This window comes from Chamaea fasciata, unplaced genomic scaffold, assembly GCF_029207755.1.
Source record: "Chamaea fasciata isolate MVZ Bird 193981 ecotype frontalis unplaced genomic scaffold, bChaFas1.0.hap1 SCAF_4, whole genome shotgun sequence".
Taxonomy (NCBI): domain Eukaryota; kingdom Metazoa; phylum Chordata; class Aves; order Passeriformes; family Sylviidae; genus Chamaea; species Chamaea fasciata.
Genome location: NW_027094089.1, coordinates 78,372,205 through 78,390,448, shown reverse-complemented (window position 1 = coordinate 78,390,448; position 18,244 = coordinate 78,372,205). Strand labels below are relative to the sequence as shown.

Here is an 18,244-nt window from a genome sequence, read left to right as displayed (position 1 = left end):
TTCTTATTTTTTTTTAAGTTCAATACCAGCATGGAAGAATTTGAGATAAGCTATGTTGTGTATGAACTTGGTATTTTGACACATTTGCACACATTAAAAAAAAAAATCTTCATTCATGATTGTTTGGACTATTTCCCTAATTCCTGTCATTTAACAGACATTCTGTCAATGCCCCTTTGTCTCACATTTCCTACCCAGGCTTGACTGGGCACTTTTTTTTTTTTTATATATTTGGACATATTTTTGAAAGAGGATGAAGCCTGAATTCAAAGCTCATCAATGTCAATGGGTATAATTCCATTCATTTAAATTGTCCTTGGATGACAAAAGAGGCCTCAAACTATTATTTTGGAATCAGGACTTCCATTTTCACAATGAGAACCTTCTAAATCTTTCATGTTTTGTTACTGAGGCTCCTCCCTGCAAAGATGGTTTGCATTTTCATTTCTTCTCACTGTTATTCATGGTGCTGGCTCAGGCAGTAACTATAATTTGGCTGGAAGACCCTGGCACTTAGATAAACTCCTGCCATTTTCCTTATCATTACCAGTCACAGTTTGCCTGTATTCTGGGATTCTACAACCTTCAGGACAACCATCTACTTTTTTGTTCTATTTCTTGGAATAAAATATTCAAAGCTGTTAAAAAAGCTCCATTTCTCTCCTTCCTGATGATTTATTCAGGTCCATTCTCCGTTGCAAAGATCAGTGCACAGGGCCCTGGTTCGTCACGAATCATTCCAACCCCAGGGAAATGTTCCCTCAACTACTCCCATGGGTAAGTTTAGTGTGGCAGCCCATGGGTGGTTCTGCCTGGGGATTTCCTCTGCTTCTTCTTGTGCTGTTTCCAGAAAGATTTATTCCTCACACCCATGGGAATGTCACAGGAACAGGGCAAGGTCAGGAAAGGAGCCTGTGGCAGGCCATGGGGCTCAATGATGGATCCAACTGAGCACTAGAAAGGCCAAATGAAGTCCAGACTATTTCTGGCACCATGGTTCAAGTCAGTTCAGAACACTTTTTGATACAGGTCGTCCACTCTGGAACATTCCATACTCTGGAATGAGTAATCATGGAATACACCCCCCCACACCAAGCTGTCATCCTCACTCCTGGCACAGCTCTAAACCTCCTCCCTCACCATTCCTGTCAGCCATAGGTCACTGCAGTGGGATCAGGTGTGTAAAGTCACTAAACAAGGCAAGTTTTTAAAAAATAGGCAAACCTATCTAATCCCTGAAGCTGTGCCATGTGTTATTCTGCCTGTTTATTGCAAGGCTTCTGCCTAGATCTATCCCCCAACCTACCTAGCAATGCTTCCTAATGCCAACATTAAAGCAACAATGCATTCCCATGACTGTGTTTTTCTTCCAGGCTGAATGTAGCAAATCAAGAGAAAAAAAAAAAAAAAAAAAAAAAGAAAAAAGATCAAGGAACATCTTTCTCACTATTATTCTATCTAGGTCATGTAAATGAGAAATACTTTCTGACTGAAGTCTGCATAAGCATCGGAGCAAAGTGAGGCATTTGAAAGGGAGAAAGGAAGCAGAGCTTTCACTATGAAGCAACGTTGTTGTCAAAGGCCTAGATAAAATAATCTGGTAATTCCAGCCCATAATCATCGCTGCTGCCTTTGACAGCAAAGGCCTAAGGCTGAACAGACTGGTGGAAAGGTTTGGAGTCCCTCCTCCTTCCCAGCAATAATGCTGAGAGTGCTGTAGCTTTTGAGCACTGCCTGGTATCTCTGGGATTGCTAATTAAACCATCAGTCTCCGTATTTTCATGGTCACTGTGGGAGGCAGTTAAATGTTCTTGTGTATTTCATGGCCAGTGATAACTTTCCAATTAAGGATTATGCTCAAACCTGGTACCATAGTCACCCTAACACTTAGAACAATCCCGTGTTTCTTGCAGTTTTCATTTGGAAACAATTATTCTCATCTTCTTTGATGAAGAAATAACTTGCATGTTGTGAAATAAGTCCTTTAGGAGCGGGTTAGTTTAATAAAATCTTGACATGGCATTTGATGTCCATTATGGAAAAACAAGACCATGCAGTTCCACATTAAATAAGTCATGAATGCCTTGGAAAAGTGGTATGAAATGTTATAACATAGGACAGCTATAATTTATATTATTAATGGAAATGTAAGCAAAATCTCCAAGGAAATGACTGTCGAACTATCAGTTATCATTAAGGCTTTTTATCATGTAACATCCATATACTATACAGCTGTTTTTTGTGGAAAAGAACATATTCTTATAAACCAGAATTGAGCTGAATTCTTTGTTTTGATCAGTTCTGTTCTAAACCAGGTTCAGTCTGATGTTGCCTCCAACTCTTGATACACTTGTTGAGAGATGGCAAGAAAAGTGCCCCTCTGGTGAAGTTGCATGAGAGCAATAAATGTGCTGGGAGCAACAAAACCCAGCTTAGCTTCGGGATAGGGATTGACAGATCCTCCTGGTTAAGGAAAAACCCTGGCCTTACTTAACCCTGGCTTCACAAACTGAGGGGCTGGGCTCTGGTCTCCCAGGACAGCCCAGCTCAGGAGAGCTGGGGGAGGGTCCTGTGCTTTGAGCAGGGGCTGTAAGGAAAGGGTTTGGGTCATCACCAGCTTCCCGATAAGACAGGTTCTGTATGATCCATCAGTCTTTATTTCAGATCACAGGATATTCTGAGCTGGGAGGGACAAGGAGCAAGTCCAACTCCTAAGTGAATGAAGGGCCCATCCAGGGGCTGAATCCACACACGGGGTACTCTCAGCACCACACTCCAACACTGAGCCAATCTCTTGGGTGGGTGTCTCATTGTCGTGTCCAGAAGCTGTGGCTGCCCCTGGATCCCTGGAAGTGTCCAGGGCCAGGCTGGACGGGGCTTGGAGTACCCTGGGACAGTGGAAGGTGTCCATGGCAGAGGGTGGCCCTGGACGGGCTTTAAGCTCCCTTCCAACCCAACCCATTCCACGATCTTGTGACTGATTCCCCAGCACACCCCGCAGCTGGTGCCGAGGTACTTTCTCCCAGTGGAGGCACCAGCCCCGACTTTCCTCAGTGGAATTCTGCGGGCTGTGACTCCGGCGAGGCCCCGAGTCCGCCCGGCGGATCCCCGGGATGGGGAGGATGGAGTTCCACATTCTGGAGTGCCATCTGCTGGCACCGCACCCGCCGGCAGCCCCGGCACCACCGCAGCCTCCCTCTTTAATAAACCCCGATTGATTAATTAATTAATTAATTAACTGCATTTTAATTTTCACTGCTGGCGTTTGCTGTTGCATCAGCTTAAAGGATATTTTTTCCCCACAGGAACCCACTGTAGTCTTTGCTCTTCCGTCACAGGTATTAATATCCCAGTTTTTACATGGAGCCTCATTAGAAATTTATATTTTTTCATGCTCCATTAGATGATAAAACTGTTTTATTAATGTGTGTTAGTCATAATTTATGATACTTTACATTAATTGGGTATTAAAGCACCCTTAACAAATGGTTTGGAAATCAGGGCTAACAGTCCAAAAATGCAAGAAGTACTTAGTTTCTCAAGAATGTAGTGAAATTATTTCATTATCACTTCCTTAAAAATATGTCTTGAAATGGCTGAGATGGTTTTGTGCACTGCTTTGTTCTCAGTGTATTTTAGTGTTCACAAAAGCTCTTACTCTGACCTCTCTTGGGACTGAAATCCTCTATTTAGCCACAGAACATGTACATCATGGACAGAGGCACTGCAAACTTCCTCCTGTCTTGCATCACTTTCATCATGACATCACCTTTTTTTTTTTTCAGGAGCTGCCCTTTAGCTGTTGTTACACTTCCTTGACATCAAGAGCAGCTTTTCTGTAAAACACGTTTTCCAGATTACACATCTCTGGGAAAAATGATTACTTTTCGCAGAACTATCCAGAGTTTTAAATGGGACTTAAGTGTATTAATGTCAAAGATATAATGTAGAAAAATTAACCAAAAAACTATAATTCTTCTCCAAGAGAAATCCACTGGTTTCAATGATGACACTATGAAATTACAAGTGGTGTAATTTTTGCTCGTAGAAGATGAAGTTTGTGTTCTTTGACTCAGGCTGCAAATGAACAGAGAACACTGAAATATTTTTATATTAAGGAAAACAGGATCCTCTGTTTTCAGCCTGTTTGTTGTCAGCACCAACATGTTAACAGTTTCACAAAGAGCCCCAAATAAAAGGGAATGTTCCCATCTGGGAATCCCCGTGACAATCTTCAAAGCAGAGATACAAGGAGAAAGTCCCTTGAAGCAGTGCTAGTGGAAGAGGCTTCCACCTTGCCATGGAAGTTTCCATATGAGCACATGTGCCACCACCACAAGTCCCAGCTTCCTCCCCAAATAAACTTCATGAGGACACAGATATTTGGGTAAGTCTTAATTTTGAGCTTCTAGGAAACACAGAGCACAGGGGCCTCATCTGCTTCATTGATCTCTTCTCACCAGTTTGGCAAGCAGGGGAAAACTGCAGACACATCCTTTGTTATCATTTTCCTACACAGAATTCCTACAGGAACAGCTATAAAGTTTTGCGCAGTTCAGAACTGACTACAGAGTGTAGCTAAATTAAAGAGAAACAGGGAAGTATCTTGCAGCAAGTCTCTTTCAGCCTCGCATGCAGCTTCAGAGGGATCCTATAGCACTGCGCAGTCAATTCCATGCTCAGAATGGATTCACTCTCTTAATTCAGTTTTCCATGACATGGAGCTTACAGTACCGACAGTCACTGGGCCAGCATGAGAATTTCTGAGGGCAAAACTGGGCAATCTCTCGCAAAATAAGTTCCAGTTCAACGGAAATCATCTGTGTGATGCCAAATCTATTACACGTGGATCAATGGCCTTTATTTTGTAGGTGTTATGGAGATCAGACTGAATTTTCAGAACTGTCCTCTTCGGCCCCAAAATCATAGGAATTTTAAAATATGAGTGCTGCTAACTCTAGCTCCTTTCCTTCGAAGAAAATAAAATACCAGAATATTTACTACTACATGTTTAATTTCCTGTCCATATATCCATATTCATTTATATACAATATGATTGGTATTTGCCTTTCCCTTTCCTCTAGTAAATAAATTGAAAATATTTATTTGATAAAAACAGAATAAATGTTCAATATACTTTCTCTGCAAGAATCACATAACAACTTTTAAGCACTATACCATCTGCTTCTCACTAGGTAAATGATATTACTTTGGAAAAAAACCCAGCAATAATGGAAAACTTGACAACAGTAATAAAACTTCCAAAGTATTGATACCAGATTCCCTTGTAACTCATTATTTGCTGGCTGGAAAGCTGGCTTTGAAGCACAAGTGCCTGTTGATTTTCCTAATGCATTCAGGGAATCATCTCTGAATATTCAGTGATTCTGTGGAACTTGTGCTGTATATTCTGTGTGACATTTATGGTGTGAAGAAAATATGCAGCAATGTTGGAAATTAACTTGTTTTGACATTGAGGGACTCTCAGTGTGATGGGAAAAGAGGGACAAGCTCATGTTCAGGTGTCCAGGAGAGCCTGGGTGCACTCTGGGCAATGGTGTGGAGAACTATTCCACTGAGAAAAACCACTTTGTTCTTTTGTGTTCCATCATTATCTCCTTCTCCACCATCCCACGGCAAAATGTGCCTTACAGAAATGTTTGAGCATGGGCTTCAATATCCAAAGAGTCATTTTGCCTTGCAGAGCTATCTGATGGGGTGACCCACGATGTGCTGGCACAGGGAATGTCAGATTCATAAAATTGTGACAATTATTATCATGCCATCTTCATTTTCCCCTGTGATTTTTAGGTCCAAGCTCGTCTTTCATGTTGCCAAGTGACTGGTGACAGCAAAAGCTTTTCTTCAAGGCATTCTCAAGATGTTTTTTCTTTATCTTAGCATCTTTGCAAAGCCCTGCTATTATTAGGTCTTTCTAATGCCTTGGTTAAAACCTCAGAGATTACGCTCCTGCTTTATACTCCAGTAGCCTCTTCATTCTCCATGTTTAGTTAGACTCAATATTTGCTTGGAGGTCTGGCTGTGACTACAGAGATATTCCCAGAGTGTGACTGGAGACAAGGTTTGTGTTACCTTAATATTGTGAGCACAAATGGAGATACAAGAACCTGAAAGTGAGAAAAAGAAAATTTGTGAGGGCCACCAACACCTCCCAGACTAACCTGTCATGAAAACATCTGCTGCAGCCTCCACCATGGGCACTTCAGAGAATTTAGTATGTAAAGCTTCCTATCCTGCCCTTGATACATCCGTGAATGATGAAACCTCAGGTCTGAATGTAGACCTGGACATTTTTCATCCTTTCTGCAGTCACACACTGGAACGAGTTAAACACTGAAACGAAAGAAGGATGCAGAATAAAAAGGTCTCTTCCCTTCAGCCTGTCTCTCCAAATTAACTTGATTTGCTGTTTAGAGACCGAGGAGATGATGGTGATGTGTCCTGTCGTGTTTTCCTCCGCATCCCAGCAGCATGCCCTTTGCTCTTAACCAGGAGCTTTGCATCAGCAACCAGCCTTCCTCCCGTAATTAATTTCTCAGGGCTCTTCCCCTGCTCTTTCCATTCAAAACAGCTCTGCCCTCTCTTACATGCAACGGTAGCTTTATTTTGAAAGAGCTTGGCAAGCAAACAACATGATGTTTTCCTTTTGGACAACCTGAAACCATGTTAGATGGTGACAGGACGTGCTCTGATCAAGCCGAGGAAGGCATAAACTAATTGCCAAGAGCTGGGAAGCTCTGTAGCTGTGCTTCAGAGCCAGCTTTCATTTCTCTCTCACTTTCTTGTAGTCACAAATTGCACCAGCTCAGCTCCAAAATAAAGACCTGCCATCCAGAAACCTTGTTTATAGGAAGGGCTGTCAGAGCCGTCAGCCATCTGCAGCTCCTGCTCCCCTTCCTGCTCCCGGCACTCCTTCCTTCCGTCACGCATCCCGACGGCTCTCAGACCTCCTATCCCCTGGGAGGGAAGGACAGGATGTTCTGAAGCCACCAAACACCAACCAGAGCCCTGTCATAAAAATCCAGGGATAGATCTCTTGTTTTAGGGGTTTTCAACAGCTATTGCAACAGCAGTTCTTTAAATACTCTCTGATTTCTGAAATATCCAACCCTCTGAGCATTTCCTCAGGACCTGTGTCCTTCAAGCCTTCCAGGAACTACTTTCTTCTTCGGGTCTCCATGAGGAGTCTGTCTTCTCTTTTTCAGCCTCTTCAGAGTGAGAAAAACCTGCATTTTTAGCTCTTCCCTTAGCTGGGCTTATTTTGCTGTGAGTATGATTAGAAATGCACACATCAAAACATCTCATCCTAAAACAAGGAGCCAAGACTTTTAACACAGACATAACCACGACCAAGCCGTACCCTTGTGAGTCTCCTGCATGTCCACCAGCAATTCCCAGGGTCACTGAGTTTCACCAGTTTTGTTCCTCAAGCTTCTTTTATTTCCCAGTTGAATCCAGGACTCAGCCTTTCTCCCAAGGAAAACTCTCCTGCAGTTTGAGCTCTTCCAGGTTTATTATTCTGTTCAGTGCAGTAGCAGTGACAGCAATTTTTGGCTACAAAGCCTCTCTGCAGGTGGTACTGCTGTGAGCCAGTGCTGGGAAAAGGTGAGACAGGTGAGAAACCTGTTAAGAACTTGCCCCTTATTTCTTGGTCCCTGCAGACAAGGCGCTGTGTCTTCTGCCTGGAAGAGCTCGAGGATTTTAGCAACTGTTTCAAGTTATATAATATTTAAATAAAAATCAGTCATATATTCCAATATTTTCTGCCTCTTCTCCATAATTCCTCCAAGGCTCATCTCGGGCTGATAACATTCCATCACGTGAGCTACCCATTTAACATTTTCTTAACTCTTTGGAGAAGGGGTGTAACTGTGCAGCTGTCTTAAATTAATTTGAGAGTTAGAAAAAAAATTGGTTCCATTCATCTATCTAAAACTATCCACATTATCTTTATCTATTATTTATAAATTCATTTTGCATTCTAAACTAAACTCCACACTGTCACTTATGTTTAATGATGCCTGCCCATTTTCCTGATGAAGTGCCACATTTGCTGCATTTCTGCATCACATCTTTTTAACAAATGTCTAATTTCTGCAATCATGTATCTTGCTAAGAAAGTTCTTACTCCTTTTGTATAGCTCACCAGTTTTGCTGTATTGCTGCTCTATCCCAGTACCTCATCATGAAACTTAGCAGGACATTTCACATGTTAATTGAACGTTCTGCCGATATATACAGATATTTATAATCTCCTGGGGAAAAACTGTTTTAGTGGCTTTTCACAGCACAATTTATTTTCCTATTTCTACTTATTCACAGAAAATGTTAAGATTAAAAATAGCTTAGTCTGAAAACTTTGTTGAAAGCTTTTTCCCCTAAAATTAGAAGTGACATGTTTTCACAATTAAGCAAAAGATATGTATCATTAACTGTGCAAAAAAAGGATTATTTTTTTAATATATTAATTTATTGAAAAAAAACTTTGTACACCGTTTGTTCCTAAATCTCTGATGAACTTTTCTAGTAGAACATCATTCTGGTTGGAATTCTAATATTCAGACTAGAATACAAAAGTTAATTATTTTGCTGTTAAATTGCCACCAGAATCAAAACTTTTCAAAAATTCATATTTTCCTATCTTTCCAGTTTTGGATTGCTGCTTGCAGACTGTGACCCTGTGTATTCAAAGAGCATTTTCAAATTCTACTCTTTATCACAAATGTATGTCCTGGACATTAAAATGTCCGGCAGGCATATAAAATTTTTATGCTGAATATAAGCATTCCCCTTTGTACAATTTCAGCTGTATCAAGTTAATAGCTCTAAAACATGACTTGATTTGAATCTCAATTTCCAAACACCGCTTTGCCAGTGCAGCACCTAGAAAGCAATATAAAATCAAGGTGAGCTTTCACATGGATGTGACAGGGAGAGGATTGACACTAGAAAGTAATACAGAATTAAATTCCCATTTCCTGGAACTTAGTTCATCACCTTTTATGGGCCTGTTGGGTCACTCTTGTGATTAAAAGCCAATCATTTTTATTTGAACATTCCTTTCCAGTCAGTTGTGTCCCTTTCGTGTCCTACAAATTTCAGCTGGATCGCATTTCTCAGTTGGTTCAGAAAATTCTGTATTAAAAATGATTGTAGAAAAGTTACATTTATATCCATGAAGAATTTTGTTGCCTGGAATAAAAAACTCTTTGAACTCAGAACTTTCCCTTCTCTTCCTACAGACACAAACGTGGAGCTGTGGCAATCAGAAAGAATTCATGTATTAAACCACTTAAGCACAGCATAAGGGTCTGCTCTGACTTGGAAAGTGGTTATGTTAATTAGCTTAAATTTGCAAGAATTTGACTCAATAGGAACAACTTGACATTTAATTTGAAAGGTCTAAATGTTTCGGTAGAGTTCAGACACCGGTACTGCTGGTAAGCTATTATTTTTTTTTTTCCTTCTCCCAAATGACGCCAGGAATAAAAAAAAGTTCATTTGCAAATATTTGCCTAACATAAACGACTTACAGGGGGCCTATCAAGGCAGCTGACGCAGATCCCGATTAAGTCGAATCCCTGGCAATAGACTCTGCCATGAAGTTGGGCTATTTGCTTTTCTTCAATCCTCCCTGGCTTTAGATGCTTTCAAATCTTTCCTAATCCTCGCTGAAGGGCACAGCTAATTAACCTGGGAAGGGGCCCGCTGCTGCTTTTGCAGCCTCCCTGACACACCTGCACAACAGCCAGAGTGCCTGCCGATGCTCCGAGCAGCTCAGGGAGTCATCCAGGTTTGGGGAATGGCACAAAGGTAATTTCTCGCCCCTTTTGGAAGCCCTACAAAGGACAGAGACGCTTTCCTGCTGAAAAGCATCAGAGACGCACTGCTCACTGGGCTGGACCTCCCACATCCAATTGAGAAATTGTAATTTACTTCTTCCCATGTTTCACACTTCCAAAGCACATTCTGGACATTCATTGCCCTGTTTCACTGCCCTCTTTTCCCTCAGCAAAAGAAGGGATATCTCGCATCTCCTTTGTCACCCATTTTTTTTGCTGCTGTTGAAATGCTGCTTTGAGCACTGCTCCTCTCAAACTGTACCAGTGACCACAGCCAGAAATTGATTAGTTAATGGAGCTTAAGCTCCATGGCTTGCAGCACCCTGCACCCTTTCATTAGCTGGGAATCCGAGATAAACACAGTGATTTAGGGCTACTGAGCAAATCCATCAGCTCCCTAGCCTGACAGGTCGCTGCTGCTTTTGCTCTGGGAGCTTTACTGAAATACAGTGCTAACAGCTTTTCTCCACCCCCCCCCCCCCCCCATATTACATAAAAAAGCTGGGGTTTTTTTGTATTGGATGTGTCAAGGCACAATGGAAGCACCTGGAAGCAGCTGCTTGCAGGGAGCCAGGAGAGGGTGCTCCCCATGGAGCAGGGTCACTGTCAGGACTGAGGTGACCCAAGGGGGCTGGATGGGGGTCCTGGAAGGGCCTGTGCAGTTGGGAGTAGAAAGACCTCAGAAGGACAAGAGAACAGAAGAGAATGTAAGAGTATGTCCATCTGGGGGCAAACCGAAGCAAAATGTCCAAATGAGTGTAAAATTTATTATTATATTATTATTTTATAATGAAATGTATGAAATACATCTTTTTCATTGGAAAATACAGAGATCAGAGTCAGTTATTGATAGGGATGAATGCTGAGGAGTAATGTTAATTAATCGGAAATTCCCTGGTCAGCAACACTTTGATACTGTCAGGAAACTCATATCGCACAGCCCATCCTTGGTGCATTAAATCATGATAAATGTACCATTTCTACTACCTCAAATTCTGACTGCTGGAATTCCAGCCATGGGGGTCACACTGTGTGGGAGTTACTCCTGTGCTTTAACACAAAACGCCCACCAAAAAGTCAGCCAGGACTAAAAAGGCTTTTGATGTGATCCGAGAGATTTGTCCTGTGTTCCTGTGCTCTTGCATTTCAAAGGAGACAACTCTATTTGTGCCCCAAATGCTGTGCCTTGCCCCAGAGCTCTGCCTCATAGGTACAGCTGGGTGACAGTGGCTACACCTGCACCTGAACCAGACTGGGCATTCTGTCTCACCTCAGAGGACATTAAAGGCATTTCTTGGATATGGTTGTTCCCAAAGAAGCATCCATCAGGAACCCAAAAGTACAAACTACATCACAAGGGATTGGGAAATAACCTTCCCCTCTTCTTACAAAAGCTTCCCTTTTTATGTCACATCATTCCATTTTATCTGGGCTGAGATTAAACAAGATTAAAGGGAGAGGAAGTAAAACAGGTTGGAAACAATAATGTAGTGGTACCACGAGTAAGACTTCATTTAAAGAAATTATTTAAACAAATAGTGATTCATAGAAAAACTGTCTTCTTTCATGAAAGAAATAATTTGCATTTAAACAAAATCCTCTGTAGATGAAAGAAAACAAGGTTACAATAATGGGGGAAATGTTTGGCATCAAACCATCAATACTTCAGTTTTGTTGTCATCTCAAAGACAAAGATGGAAGATTACTCTCCATACATATTTCTTATCAGGATAATTCTGTAATGAATGATAGCAGTCTGTGATAAGATTTAAACTTACAAAGTCTTGTTGCAAAATAGAAGTGGTGCTATGGGACTGAACAAAGTAGGGTATTTTATCTACAAAAGACAGTGGCTCCTTGCCAAGGAGGACACTTTCCCTGATCAGGATTCTCCAGCGACTCTTTGCCTTCTCTTGAAACCCCACCTGCAAACTGATGGATGGGAATTGGCCCATGGATTTTCCTCCTCATTGAAATCTGGCACTGCCAGAATTGGCATTTTTGGCTATTTTGTACTTTTGGGAGGTCATGTCAGAAGCATGTTTTCAGCAAGACACCCAACGGGCTCCCAGCGCGGTTAATCTTGAGTAGCTTCACGCTTTCCTTTCAGGAAGTGCTTGTGGTTTACCACTGGTGAAAAGATTTCCTTGCAATCATTCAGATATTCACCTTTCTTCTTCAACAGGAATGTGGAGCTATTGAGGACCTGCATTTTTATTCATAAAATTGATTCCTAAGTTTTAGTCTTCATCTCTGCTTTTATGGTGCCGTTTCCTTTAGAACTAAAGCTACATGACATTTCACTGTATAATTTATTTCCCTTTCTTTGGCTTGCTGTGACTGGGGAGAAAAATGAGCTTGACTAAATCAAAAAAGGTAACAGAAACAAGGAGAAACACTTGAAAGAACTTCTGGGTGATGGTTATTTTTATTCCCAAGGACTCAGGACAACCACTATGTTTATCCTATTTTTAAAGGGGAAAAACCCCCACTTTTCAGGCCCTTTCAGCCCAGTCAGGGGTACAAGAGAAAAGGACGGACCTGGTAACAAGGAGGATAGGGATGAGCTTTGATGGACAAGGAATAAAGTGTGGACCCACAGGTAGAAGGAGCAGAGGAATGTTTGATTTTGGGAGACCTGAGCAAACAGAGAAGCGATCTGAATGTCTGAAGAAATACAAGTCAAAGAAAAACAAAGTGCTGTCTAAACTAATAAATGCTTAGAAGATTCCAACTCAACATTTTCTTGGCTCCTTTTCTAAAAAAATCATGGGAAATAAGAATTGCTTGAGCATCACTTTTAGGTGAATCATCTCAACAATTGATTTGGGGCTTGAATTGTAGGGGGAAGATAAATGGCGAAAGGAGGGGCTGTATAGATTTTTTTTTTAATGATGGTTCTCTCCCTGGTTCTTTGCTTCCTCATGACTGGTTTTGTTTCCTTTTTAACTAAAAAAATATTTTAACTTTCTCTTTGTACTATAAAACTCTCTATGCTAGGAATACTAATGGATGAAAAATAAATATACAACCATTAGCTCCCTCTTTTTAAAAATTTTTGGTGCGTGCATTTTTATATGTTCCTAGAGTTCATAATTTTCCCTGCTTGGTGTATAAAAAATTATCAAAGGCAATAAAAATGCAAGGAAACAGCAGCCCTGATTTCCTTAAAAATATCCCAATAAGATAAAAAGTGGAACAAATCCGTAAAATATCTACCCAGCCAGGCTCTTTTCCACTTTTTTTCCCATAAGCACCAGCTGGTTTTTTCCATACCAGCACAAAGGACATATTTACAGAATCAGTTTATGGGAGCTTTGTTTATGCACTTGGTGAGGATTAACAAGTAATTTTAATTAATATGGCAAAACCAAGTTCAAAGAAGGCAGAAAATTTGTAAATCTTGTAAGACCACTAATTCTGGCTGGGCTATTAGATGCAGAAAATGTGCCGCACAGAATTTTCCATATTGACATTTTTCCTAAGGTTTACACACTGTAATCCTTTCTCCATCGCTATCTCACACAGAACCCCCTCATTTAGTGTATCTTTAACTACACCCCTGTGCTCCCAATGTTTAGTGTGTCTTCATAATATTTCTGTAAAATGAGCATCGCTTATTGTCATTTTGGGTGCTCATTGAGTAGAAAACCTGGGAAAGAGCAGGCAGCTATACCAAAAATTTGCTTTTCAGAGCAAGTTTTACCCCTCCAAATCCAATGGCATCGATTGGAAAAGAAGGACATACATATTTTGGTGGAAACAACTTGGATTTTGCAAGAGTCAATCACATCAAACTTCCCTTTGTGGCAGAATAAGGAGGCTTGTAGAGACACGAAGCAGTAAATGTTATATATCTTGGCTTTAGCGGGGTTTTTAGAATGGTCATGCACATTTTTTAGAGTGAAAGCGAGGGGACAAAGCCTCAGAACTGCCTGAGGAGCTCCTTAGGAAACTAATACTATACTTTTCCAACAAAATCAAAGGACCAGCAGGGTTTTCCTGTGGCACTCTTCAACCTGAAGTTTAATAAATCTCTTATAAGGGTTGAATCATCAAAGATTCAGGATGAATGATAGCAAGTAGGTCCCAAAGGGAGGATGGTCAAGCACTAGATCAACTATAGGCCTTTCCACATTGGATTCTCCACACATTTTCCCAAGCACAAGTTGGACTCTTTGGGGACAAGGGGACAGATTCAATCCAAGTCCCTTTCTGGCTGATGCAATGCAGCCACACAATTTCATGCCTTGGAGCAGCGTCAGAGCCAAATTACTCAGTGGGGTGGAGAATTGCAAATACAAAAATTCCAGGTAAAAACGGACTCTTCTCCACACTCCTTTCACTCCTTTTGAAAGGCCTCTGACTTAACAGCTGACCCCAAGGTCTGGCTTAGAGCTACATCCTTTAAAATTTCACCTAAATAATGGCATCATGAATTGAGTAAAGATGTCCTGGGAAAGAGTTCTGTGGAGTGAGGTGGGTTTGCCCCTGTGTTTTCTAGACTCTGTAACAAGCCAGAGAGATGGAAATAGCAGCTGATCATGCTTTGGTCACACACCAGCTCCCAAGTCTTTGTCTAGGAATTCTAGAGAGACTTCTCTTACCCACACGAGCTGTCAAAAGTCTGAGAACCTACAGACTGCTGGAAAAGGGAAAAGTCTTGGAACATTTGTGTGATCCTACAGCTGGGCTCCTGACTGTGGAATTTATTCCCTGCCACACAAGGGAGCGATGCAGATGTTCCCAGCTGTGGCAGGAAATACCCACACCCAGCCCTGGCCCAGATGCTTTCCCTGCCCACAGAACCACACTGGGGTAAGTCACTAATGGTGAGCTGGGCTAATCAGTTTAATGAGCTCGTACAGAGGAGCTGCAACAGAGTCTCACTTTGATGCTAATTCCTTCATGGAAGGATTCCTTTCATGTACCAGGCTACTCTCTAAACCACCAGACCAATCTGTCAGCCCCTGCTAATATAAATCTGTCACTAATGAAGGAAGAAGCATTTGCATCTGGTGGCAGGAGAAGAATATTTGGTTTATTTCATTTTGCCACGGTTTTTATTCTCAAGGTTTGGCTCCTTGAGAGGCATTACCAGAGAGGGAAATACATAACATGAGATTCTTTCAGGAGCTTGTCACTCCTCTGCTGCCAACAGCAGCAGCTTTAACCTGTATGTTCATCTTCTATATTGTAAAGAACATTACTGTGATCAATACATCTTTTTTTGGGGCCACAAGTCTGCAAACCGGTTTGACAACTTAAATAAACATCTCATGTCTCCTTCAAGAACGATTCTATGAGTTTCTTGATGAAAACAATAGAAAAAGCACCTGTGAGCCCATCATTAGTCAAATTAGAGCTCTTGAAATATTTCTTTTTATTATTCACCATTTTAAAGGAGTTTAATAAGTTGCACTTTATCAAACACCACTGTATTTTTCAAGGGACTTTAGAAAGACTGTCTCACCATTTTTGTTTCCCAAGCCACTGATAACGTGAGAAGAAAATGTACCAAATTTCTCAGGAATAGTTCCATAGCTAATTCCAATTATTTTCTATAAAAGAGGTGGTGCAGAGGTTTTGTGGTTGCTGTATTTAATTTTCACAGGGTGAGTGTTGATGGCACACAGAGAAAGGGAACATATCCAGAAGACAAAGCAGCACAACAGAGGATTTAGGGTTTAAATATATGGGCTATCCCTAAAATCCCGTTACTAAATTCAGGATGTTTAGTACACCATAGAATTTTAGAATGGTTTCAGATGGAAAAGACCTTAAAGATCATCTGTTCCCAACTCCCCAAAGGGATGCCACCACTAGCTCAGAAGCCACCGTTAAAATTTTTAAACTATGTAGCAACTTCTTGCCATTTTAAAATAAACATAAACACTGTCGGCTTTTCTCCTCCCTGCCTACAGAGAACCAGCAGTGATACTTTTATTTCAGTCCTGCAGAAATATTTACCGGTATTTGTGATTAAAGCATCACACAAAATTAATTGCCTGTTTAATATTTTAACATCGTGACTTTCAGAGAAAACTATTTGGAGTAGGCATATGGCCTTTCTAGAGGCTTTGTCATGAACACAGGTCTCAAATCTGATTCTGACTTCTCAGCACTCCTGCAGCCAAGCCAATAAACAGTGATTTTCCATGATTTCTACCGCACAATGCACCAGAATGGGTCAGCAGTGTCCTTCCTGCTCCTTTGTTGAGGAGGTTTCCTTTTGGAAGGGAAATGGAGCCTGAAGGAGGGCTGGCACTGATGCACCTGGATGTACCTGGACACAGAGAAGTGAATTAGTGTGGTTTGTGCTGTCACCAGCTCCGGCCTTGGCCCCAAGGTGGTGTCTGGCCCCATGGAAACACTGTCATGTCCTGCCTTCGCAGAACAAATGTATTCATCCTGAGAAATAAAGGTTTACTTCTTGAGTGCCATAATATTGATGCAAAAGGGTACAACCTCCTTGTGAGCCCAGGGTGCTCAAACTGGTCACAGGGATGACCATCCACAGAATCACCGGGGTTGGAAGGGGCCTCTGGAGATCACCCAGCCCAAGGCAGGGTCACCTGGAGCAGGTGACACAGTCCATGAGGGTTTGGAACGTCTCCAGAGAAGGAGACTCCACACCCTGCCAAGGCTCTGCCACCCTCACGGAAACAAGTTCTTCCTCGTGTTGAGACAGAACGTATTGTATTGCAGTTTACGGGTACTGCTCCCTGCCCTGTCCCTGGACAGAGCCGGCACCACCCCCTCGGAGACATTTACACAGATTGCGGACTCTTGCCCTCTCTCTCTCTCTTTTTCTCTCACCCCGGCAGCTCAGGGATCGCTTTCCAGGAGCACTCCCATGGGCGATGCGGGCCGGGCCCGCGGCCCGGGGGCGGTGCGGGGCTCCGGGGCCGGAGCGGGGCCGGCGCTGTGGCCGCCCCGTCCCCTCCCGGTGCCGGCGCTCCCGTGCGCGCCCCCCCGGCGGGCGGCGGGGGCGGGCGCCGTCCGGGCCGCGCTGATCGCAGCGCGCCATTGGCCGCTGTCTGCGCGCACGTCACGATCATGATGAGAATTAATGATCGGGGCCGCTGATTTCATTGTGTGACGCCGGGACCGACCCAGCCGTGCCCGGCCGAGCCCGGAGCCCCCGCGCCGGCCCCGCGCTACACGGTAAGCGCGGGGGAGCCCCCCCGGGGGCGGGGAGCGCGGCGGGGCCCCCGGGCGGGAGGGGCGCGGCGGGAGGGGAGGAGGAAGAAGATGATGATGATGGTGATGATGATGATGATGATGATGCCGGCGATGCCCCCCCCACCCCCGGGCCCGGCGGTGGGGGTGGGGGGAGGCCCGCGCGGGCTCGCGCGCGCGGACCCGCCCGGCGCGCGCAGGCGCTGCTGCGCCTCCCGGCCCCCCTCCCCCCGGCGCGGCCCCGAGCGGGTGGGGGGGGCCAGCGCCGGGCGCGCGCCGGGAGCCGCCGGGGGAACTGCGCGTGCGCGCGCAGCCGCTCCGCTGGCGCCGTGGCTGGGGGGGGGGGGGACACCCGCGCGTCTGCGCCGGCCCGGGCCGCTCTGCGCGTGCGTGCCGGGCCCGGCAGCGGACTCTCGGCCGAGAGTGCCTCGGTCACAGTCACAGAAACAGCGCGGACACACAAACATCATCGACACAGAAACATCACGGACGCAGAGCCTAGGAAACGACCCGGGATGCCCAGCGCGTCCTGTCGTCGAACACCGCCCGCGCTCTGTGCCGCGTACAGCCTTCCCCTAAACTCTTCAGGGACAGGGACTCTACCCCTTCCCCGGGCAGACCCTTCCAATGTCTGACCAACATTTCTGTGGAGAAATTGTTTATAATGTCGATCCTAAGCCTCCCCTGGCACTGGTCCTGTCATCACTAATTTCCTTATCCCCCTGTGCCTCAGTCACAGAATTCGAGAATCACTGAGGTTGGGTAAGACCTCTGAGATCACTGAGTCCAGCCTCATCACCCAGCCCAGAGCACTGAGTGCCACCCCCAGGCCTTCTTTGGACACCAGGGATGGGGACTCCAAACCTCCCTGGGCAGCCCCTTCCAATGACTTACCACTTTTATGAAGAATTGCTTATTAATGTCCAGTCTAAACCTGCCTTGGCTAAGTTAAGACTGTGTCTTGTTATGTCATGGGTTGCCTCAGTCCTGAGTGCCCCAGTGTCCCCAGTGCCTCAGTGTGCCTTTGTTGGCAGGGGTGTGGAACAAGATGAAATTTAGGGTCCCTTCCAACCCAAACCCTTCTGTGATTCCATGGTATCGGCCTGCTGTGGTGCCAGGCACGGCCAGTCATGGTGGTTGGACAGGGGGCCTTGTGCTGCCACGCTTTTATCCCTCAGGTGTTGGAGGATGAGGAGGAG

General features: G+C 43.9%; 2 protein-coding genes across 3 annotated transcripts in view; one reads left to right on the top strand and one right to left on the bottom strand.

Moving 5' to 3' along the window:
• LOC136289064 (connector enhancer of kinase suppressor of ras 2-like) overlaps positions 1 to 16,924 on the bottom strand; it is a 144,681-nt gene extending 127,757 nt beyond the window's left edge. The window contains exon 1 of the mRNA XM_066182529.1: positions 16,683 to 16,924. Coding sequence (XP_066038626.1) covers positions 16,683 to 16,924 — 242 coding nt within the window. The remainder of the gene's footprint in view (positions 1 to 16,682) is intronic.
• Positions 16,925 to 16,952: 28 nt separating this feature from the next.
• Positions 16,953 to 18,244, top strand: part of HDX (highly divergent homeobox) — a 35,353-nt gene continuing 34,061 nt past the window's right edge. Inside the window, exon 1 of one of the 2 annotated variants that reach the window (XM_066182177.1) lies at positions 16,953 to 17,030. The gene's annotated coding sequence lies outside the window, so the exon portion shown is untranslated. The remainder of the gene's footprint in view (positions 17,031 to 18,244) is intronic. The other variant, XM_066182178.1, reaches the window with a different exon arrangement.